The sequence below is a fragment of the Anguilla anguilla genome, chromosome 2, assembly GCF_013347855.1.
Source record: "Anguilla anguilla isolate fAngAng1 chromosome 2, fAngAng1.pri, whole genome shotgun sequence".
NCBI lineage: Eukaryota > Metazoa > Chordata > Actinopteri > Anguilliformes > Anguillidae > Anguilla > Anguilla anguilla.
The window spans coordinates 64,380,340-64,389,020 of record NC_049202.1 but is presented as its reverse complement, the minus strand read 5'-3'; the positions used below and the strand labels follow the sequence as shown (position 1 = coordinate 64,389,020).

Below are 8,681 nucleotides of genomic sequence, written 5' to 3'. Positions count from 1 at the left end.
CTGAGATGATGGTCCAGCACTGAATGTTTTCAGACTCTTTGTGTCAGGAAGAAAGATCCAAAACTACAGCGTGTACGGGTGCCGGGGCTCGGAACAACAGCCCCTTTCAGTCACCGGCACAAGGAACAAGCAGCAAACACACGATTACACATCTGAATCCTGGCATCGGTCCTTCAGGCCTGCTGCATTAATACTCAGCCTGAGGCACGCAGGAGCCTGACCTCGCCAGCGTCACCCGATGGCGCAGCTGCGTCCCGAGCCAAGACCGGCGACCTCGACGCCTTCGCCACGCTCGTCTCTTTCGAAATTGCCGGAGGAGAAACGGGCGGCGACCGTACGGAACCACACTCTGCGATGGCGGTGGTGGTGGAGGGGGAAAAGGGTGGGGGTGGGGGCGGGTGGGCGGGGAGTGGTTTCGACCCCTCTGCTTTTCCATCGAACCGTGGCTGTCGCCGAACCGCGAGTCAGTCAGCGTTCCCCTCCCGTTGAGGCTTGACAGCGCCTGTCAAGCCTCAACCTGGCAGCCGCTCGTTAAAGTCGGCTCGGGCTCCGCACGCCACGGGCCATGTTGGGCGACAGGAAGGGCAATTAAAGTTACCCCGGCTTTTACTTCCCCGCCCCCGGGCAACCGCGCCGAGTGATCGATCACCCGGGACGGACATGTGACACGCGCCCGCTGGTCGCCTGCGCTGGCCGTTAGCCTTCCGACAAACAACCCCGAAACCGCCATCCCCCTCCCCCCTCCCCCCCTTCCGATTTTATCTTGACATCCCGTTTCTCTTTCTTACTTGAGGAGTGATACATTTTCCCTTTTGACAGCTAAGTGATGCCTGAAGGGTAACACAACTGCCAAGTCCAGCCTTGATACAGTGACGGATACTCTCTGGTTTGTACGTAAATGGCCACCATAGATGGACTGAATGGCCTGTTCTTGTCATTGTGCGTTCATATGTTCTGATTGCTAAGTGCAATGAATTGGCTAGACAGATACAACCAGGTCAGAGCACCGATTGGACAAACAAAGTACCCAGATACCCAAGGCTGAATATGCATCATCTCCCACAACTCTACTTTTTCAACCATTGGTAACCTGCAACCCGAAATAACCAATCAAAGGTAGGATCAGACACCTATTGTGACCAGTGAGGCTACCCCTATCCCACCCCTTCTTTTCTATTGGCCTAACCACGTGGCTATGGCTCAGTCCCAGCATGCTTCACTCGAAGCTGCCCGCGCTCCGAATCTCCGAGAAGGCCGGGTATTCACAGACAGCCCCCCCGGACCCTGGAGCAGGAGAGCGAGCGAAAAAGCGGTCTTGTGGCCCGGTTCCTCCAGAACAGGATTTACTGGCGTTGTGAGTTCAATCGAGCGAGTACGGGATCCCCCCCCCCCGCGCGATAATCCGGGGCCGGTGGTGAGCCCCTTCACATACAAGCAAAGTGCGAGACAACTCTCCTTTCAGCAGCGGCGACTGTGTCTTCGTCACTTTCGTCCCTCTGACAAAAAAAAAAAATGTTTAAAATGGCATTTGCCATTATTGTACAACATAAATAAATGAATGAATAAATTAATAAATAAGTAAATAGATAAATCCAACAGTAAGGACGGTAATGTTTCGATTCATTCATTTTTTCACAGTTCACAGATGTTTGGCTCCACTCCTTCTGCTTGTAATCACATAAGTTTGTCTTCAGGGGGCACTTTTAAGACCATGTGTTTCTGTAAACGTAAAGAGGAAATTCAGTCTTTGTTTTTCAAGAGCTCACCGTGTATGTACACGCAGGTGTGTGTGTGCGTGTCTGTGTGCATAGGTGTGCATTTGTGTGTGTGTGTGCGTGCGTGTGTGCATGTCTGTGCGCATAGGTGTGCATTTGCATGTGTGTGTGTGTGTGTGTGCGTGTGTGCATGTCTGTGCGCATAGGTGTGCATTTACGTGTGTGTGTGTGTGTGTGTGTGTGCATGTGTGTGTGTGTGCGCATAGGTGTGCATTTGCACGTGTGTGTGCATGTCTGTGTGCACGTGTGTGTGTTTGTGTGAGTGTGTGTGAGTGTGTGTTCATGCTTCATCATGACGTGTGTATTTCTTTTTTTCAGTTTTTTGTTCTGGGTTTGTCACAGTTAATCTCCGGTAACAGCTCCCCCATAGTTTCGGTTGTGTTGCAGGCAAAAAAAAAAAAGTTAAAAAATAGTTTTTTTTTAAATTATTTAAATTATAACCTTTTTCCCAGAAGAAAGTAAAGTGGTAATTCAGTTTGCGTGCGCCGCATCCTGTTTGCAGCCTCTGTAAATTTCAACATGCTGAAAGTACTGTAGAGGAGCACTCACAAAAGAATGCACTCTAGTGCCTCACTGGAGTATTTTGGCCTGCTCAGTGGATAATTACCAAGGTCATGAACCAGGATTCTAAATCACATTTAATGGGGGTTTTAAAAAAAAAATTGTTTATTAATATGAATGCGTGTTTTTCGCTACAAGCGACAGGAACTGAATTTAGGTTCAGTCCTTCAATACAACCTGAGGATGGAATTAGAGGATTTTTTAGTTCTATGGATTTTAGTTTTATAATGAACCTTTCTACTGGAACCTTTATGATTTCAACAATATCTCATGCACTTTGTTCCTAGTAAACAACAAAGTAACAGCAACCAGTGACCAAGATTACCCCCTTTTTTAAAGAAAGTACATGTTGGTACTTTCATGTGTTCCATATCGTGTACACAATTCTACAGGTAGACACATGTAAACAGTCAATATCAGGTGTAGGGATGTCATCCAAATGAGGATGTTTCCCTTGGTTGACAGGCACAATCCACAAAAGGGCAACCCGATTGGACGGAGGCCAGCTGATGCAAACGGAATGACCACTGGTTGGGTGAGGAGGTGTTCGAGTCACAGCTCTTATGCTGCTGAGTGAGGAAGAAGCAAGGCATGGTGGGTAGTGCTGAACCTCCCACTCAAAAAACCCTTCTGAGCTGTGTACACAATCTCACTCTCGCACCCATTATGACATAAACTTAATATTATATCATAGTTTCATGTGCTGACTACAACTATCAGCACACTGATGACTTGCTATTATCTGTGTGGCTGTCTAGACCTTTATGTGCACATGTGTAGGTGACTGTGGATCAGAGAATTTCATAAGCACCTAAATGTACAAGGGTACACACATACAGAACTGTGTTAATGGTTTATATAAAAAAAACAATGTTCTTTCCCTTATCCAGCACTTTATTCAGAATGAACATTTTATTCTAGTTGGGAAGGCTTTTACCCCCATGCCCTCATAAAAATCAGAAGTAGTTTACTGTGCAGTGCCACTGATTGAAATAGATAAGAATAAATCACTGTGTAGGGAACACAAGGTCCTTGGGAAATCACAGCGAGATGAATATTTGAGTTATTGAATTATACCTGGACTTTTTTTTTTTTTTTTACTGTTATAGTACCCAATTCCATTAACATACTGTATAGAGTGATGATAGGGATTTGGCAAAGCTTTAACTTGAACTCTGTGACACCTCTATACTTTTAATATCTGAAAACATGAGGGGTGAAGAATGGAAACTGTGCTTCTGCACTTAGCGGTCCGATGCATGCGCTGTAAAACCTCACTGAACATTTTTGGCTCAGCGTGTACTTCTTGATAAAAAGAAAGGAGTTGAACATTAATTGAAAAGCAGTATGTATCTCAAGGGATGTTAAATGTGCTAGTGATATCAGCCCATCCACCCTGCTTTAGCTACATCTTTTAGTGAAGGAGTGTGAGGTTTAGTCCACACTTCCACATTTTATAAAAGCTGTCTGGGATCACTACTGAAAAAGAGTGACTGGAATTTTACAGACATCCAAGAGTGGCTAATGGCGTGACTGGAAAAAAACAAGATTCATTTTAGTAAAAAATTTATCTGACAGCATTAATAATATCAACCCTCTGGAACCCAATGGCACCTGTGGCTAATTGCTAATTAATATATCTAATTAAAGTGGATGTGAACAATGTGACTACCTTAAAATAGAGCTGGGCTAATTAATTAAATATGTTTCTTTTAATTTTCATTTTGTTTAACGTCAGTCAAATAGAAACCGCAAGCGATAAGTACTGGAAGCTATCAAAAGAAGAAGGGAAGGGTACAAATCGACTATTAAGCCTGAAGTTTTTGTTGCGATGATGAAACTGAGCATGTCCTTCCCAAGTAAGGGTATGGGCAGAGCTTGGCACCAGAAGCTCCCTTTAACAATGGAGTGCTTCCTGTTGCCTGACTACGAGGGACAGGTGAACTGTGGCTCTTTGCTATTTTCCACTGTAAAAGACCACAGCGAGACTGTGATGGTTCATCTTGGTACAAACCACCACAATTCAGCTCTACCACCAAACCTTGTGCCTCCCTTCCAGCCTGCGTAAGAGGATGGGTGACTCGGTCTCACCTGTCATTTCTAAAGGAAAATAGATCACCAATGCTGTTCTGACACCCTCCCCCCTTCAACCTCCCCCCCACCCCCACCCCCCCCCACCCCCCATGGTCCAAAACCCAACCTAGACTCTCCCGCCCCACGTTGTTTTCCACAGTGTGAAAGAAAGAGAAAAAAGGAAAGGAAAGGAAAGGAAAGGAAAGCAGCAGGAAGGTAAACGAGTGCAGACGTGACGCACGTTTTACCGCTCTGAATAGACCAGACTCCCTGTTGCTTGGCACTTTGGCCCATCCCAGTCTGCACAACTGGCTCAACAGAGGGAAAACCAGGCAGCACTAACGCCCCTCCGTGTGCGTAAACCTCTCCCCGCTGCTCTCGCTGTGAAACACTCGGGGGCGTTTCTGCCTCATGAACGTTATTCAAATGAAGATCGCTCTGGGGCTTGCCAGAAACTGAAGCCCATTTCCAGATGCAAGCAATACTTAATTCTCAGAATCTACACGTTTCTGCACATCTACATTTCTTCTAGCTATATACTGAATGTAATCACTAGTTTGGAGATGAATGTTGTAGATGCTCTGTAAATGCCCACACTGTCATTAAATGTGGGCTTGGAGCGCAAAACAATTAATATTAAACATCTTTTCAACATTTTCCTCAAAAATTATCCATTTGCAATTCAATTTTAATCTGTGTGTGCCAGCGTGTTTGCACCCCTCCTATTTTCAAAACAAAACATTTTGCAGAACTGTGTGACTGTGTGTGTGTGTGTGTCTGTGCTTATGTGTCTGTGTGCACGTAGAGTGTGAGTGTGAAATTTGGCAGCTACTCCCTCATTACCACACTGACTTATTTCTGTCACACTTCTGATTTTGTTCAGTAATTCACATCTAACAAACAAACAAAGAAAAACCTGCTTCAACACTGACTTTGTTTTCTTCTCCTCAACACAGGGATCCTGTAATCCTGACCTTGCCCCCCCCACTAGGGTGGATTGTAAGGCTCTGCGAAGGACCAAAGTATCAGGCAATGGAGGAGTCTGCTCTGCTTTGCCTAAAGAGAGAGAGAGAGAGTCCCCCTTCCTAACCACGTCCCCCCACCTCACAGCTTCTGCTGCGCAGAGACGCCCTTCCAGTAGTCAAGGATGTCATGCAGGTCCTCGTCCTTGGCGAACTGTACCTTCTTGCGCAGGGCGTGGCCGGCGGCTATGTAGGACGCCTCCTCCCGGGGGCTCTTCTTGTAGGGACGGAAGCGCTCCCAGATCCTGAGCGTGCTCTCGGAGGAGTACTCGGGGCTGGAGGAGTAACCCGAGTAGTTGTGGTGGCGCGGAGAGAGCTGGGAGTAGGAGGCAGCGTCCCTCTTGGAGCGGGTCAGAGGCTTGAGGAAAGAGGCCTTCTGGGTGGGGGAGTCGGCGGCGCCCTCGTAGTAGAGGGCCGGGAAGGAGTGCCGGTGCTCCGAGCAGTGGTAGTCCGGGTGCACCTCCAGGTGCTGCGTCCCCGTCCCTGCTACGACCCCTCCTCCGCCTCCTCCGCCACCGTTGCTGACGCCACCGCCGCCTCCGTTGCTCGGACCCCCCACCAGTGGGAGCCTCTCCAGGGGCTCCCCGCACCTTGCGGGGCTCCCCTTCTCCGGGTATTTGCACGAATCGGGACTTCGGGGCTCCGGGACATCCAGGCTGAAGACACGAGTGCTCTTGATGGACCCGCCAGCGGAGTTGCCGCAGCGGTTCTTGCCGGGGCCCAGGACGACCACCGCCGCGTCCGCACTCAGTTGCCTTTGCAGGGGCCGGGCGGCCGTGGCAGGGGGAGGGTCCCGGTATGGGGGGGAGAGGAACCCTCCGCCGCTGATCCCAGGCCTTTCAGAGAGAGGCAAGACCAGGGGCATTGGGGGAGGATGGGGCATTTTGGGAGACGCCAGGATTTGGCATGCCTCCGTGATGCCGGCGGCGAGGGGGATGAGCCCCCTGGGTACAGAGGTGATGCAGGTGGGAGGGGGGGAAGTGGGGTTATCTGTGGTGGTGGTAGCGGCTGCTGCAGCTGCTGCCGCCACGGCTGCAGAGTCCAGTTTGAGCGCATCTATGCAGTTGTTGATGATCTGGTTGACTTTGTCCACCTCCTTGGCAATGGTGGAGATCTCAGATGCGGAACCCCGACCATCGTCATCGGAGTCCTCTCCAACATCCGACCCATCATCCTCCCTTTGGTCGTCCTCCCCTGACCCTGGTGTCCCTCCTCCGTCTCTGCTTCGGTCCTCCCCGGACACCGAGGTTCGCACGTCCATGTAGTTCCCCTTGTTGGCAGCCACGGCATCCGAAAAGGCCGTGGCCATCTTCTCCACCTGAGGGATGGAGGACAGGCGGGAGGAGCTGGTGTTAGCCGAGCCTTGCAGCATCCCAGAGCTGGAGGACGAGGATGGGGGCAGCTTGCTGTGGTGGTGCTGGTGGTGCGCCTGCTCGTGGAGCTTCTGCACGGCCGCGGGGTCGTTGGCGGCAGCGGCCGCCGCCTCCGGCCCATACCGCATCTCCAGGATAGTCTTCTTGACGCTGATGGACTTCTGCTTCTCCTCCTCCATGCGACGCCTGCGCAGGCAGTAGTAGACCAGCCCCAGCACGATGAGCATGCCGAACAGGCAGCCCAGGATGGTCATGATGTAGTGCGTGGTGGTGGAGGGGCTGGGTCTCAGGTCGTCTGGGTTCAGCATGCGCGTGCCGAAGTGCAGGCAGGTGTGGTTGTACCGCTGCGAGTTGCGTATGGAGGCCACACAGAAGGTGTAGTTGGTGTGGGCCCTGAGGTTGTTCAGCGTGATCAGCTCCTTCTTGTTCTTCAGGTTCATGACGTCAGAGACATAGCTGTTGTTGTACTGCACCAGGATGTACATCTTGCTGAAGGGTCTGGGGATCTGCACCAGCAGGGAGGCCGTGGAAAGGGAGACGTGCTGCAGCTTGATGCTGGGGCTATAGCTGGGATCCGTGGTGGAGGAGGTGGTGGGCTGGTGGTAGGGCCCCACGCGGTCAGACATGTCCGGGCCCAGGCCCGAGGACTCGCCGTCCGGCGGCAGGGAAGTCATGCCGGGGATGATCACTCCGTCCCGGCACATGGAGAACAAGATGGTGCGGGCGTTGTGTCCGTGTCCCGACACGGGGCTCAGGAGCGGGTAGCCGAAGAACTCGCGGGGGGTCTCGCACTGCAGCCGGTCGTAGGTGCGGGTGATGTTGTTGAAGGACTCCAGCCAGGTGAGGAAGCTGTAGAGCTCGCAGCCGCAGTGGAAGGGGTTTCCCGCCAGCTCGCACACCATCAGCCGGGTCAGGCTGGTGAAGGTGGAGGGGTCCAGGCGGGCCAGCTTGTTGGAGGACAAGTCTAAACTGCTGAGGCTGGGGCACTCCCAGAAGGCGTTGGTGGCGATGACCTCGATCAGGTTGTGCTGCAGGAAGAGGCACTGTATCCGCCCCAGACCCCGCAGCATCCCCTCCGTCAGGTTGGTCAGCTTGTTGTAGCCCAGCTGCAGCACCTGCAGGTTGGCCTGCCCGGCGAAGGCCCCGTCCTCGATGTAGGCGATCTCGTTCTTGGTGAGGTTGAGGTCCGTCAGGTTGGTGAAGCGGCTGAGCGAGGAGAAGAAGACGGCCTTCAGCTTGTTCTCGTTGAGCCGCAGGTCGTGCACCGTGTTGTTGATGTGCTGGGGGATGGTCTCGTAAGGGGGCTGGTTCTGGCTGCAGATGGCCAGCCACACGTAGCCCTTGTCCCCTTCGATGAGCCAGCATTCAGCCCGCACCAGCAAGGGAAGGTGGAGGAACAGGAGGAGGGGGAGGAGGAAGGAGAGGAGAAGAGGGGAGGCGGCAGGACTGGGACGGGCAGGGATACGGAACAAGCTTGCCATTATTTATGGAAAGGGGATGAGTGACAGCTGCCTGTCTAAAGAAGTAGGTAAAGAGAGAAAGGGACTGTTTGAGTGGGGGAGGGCAAGCGGGCTTGGGCAAAGAGATATTCGCAAAAATAAGGGGGTTTCTCAAAGTCAATCACAGCCGTGGAAACAGCATGGTGACAAGCAGAGACCCCGTTTCAGGTCCTCTGAGTCGGGCTACAAAGTTGGGTTCCACAAGACACAGGCATGGTCCCTGTTTTCTCTTCTACTTGTTGGTGCCGGCTGAAGATGAGCAATGTTTGTTGTCAGCCAGTATACCTAAGAGGCAGAGCACAAGAGCATCATCAGCATTAAAAGCACGCGATACACAAGATTATTTACACCAAACAACCTGAACAACTTGAACTATAA

The 8,681-nt window shown here is 51.5% G+C and overlaps 1 protein-coding gene across 6 annotated transcripts in view; it reads right to left on the bottom strand.

Annotated features, from left to right (window-relative positions):
- Positions 1–396: 396 nt before the first annotated feature.
- Positions 397–8,681, bottom strand: part of LOC118221598 (protein phosphatase 1 regulatory subunit 29-like) — a 129,693-nt gene continuing 121,408 nt past the window's right edge. For 3 of the 6 annotated variants that reach the window (XM_035406814.1, XM_035406812.1, XM_035406815.1), the window contains 2 exons: positions 5,513–8,588; positions 397–1,719 (listed from right to left, as the gene is read on the bottom strand). In XM_035406814.1, coding sequence (XP_035262705.1) covers positions 5,514–8,285 — 2,772 coding nt within the window. In that variant the 5' untranslated portion in view covers positions 8,286–8,588 and the 3' untranslated portion in view covers positions 397–1,719; position 5,513. Of the gene's footprint in view, positions 1,720–4,760; positions 8,589–8,681 lie in introns of those variants that run through there. The other 3 variants (XM_035406816.1, XM_035406817.1, XM_035406813.1) reach the window with 3 other exon arrangements.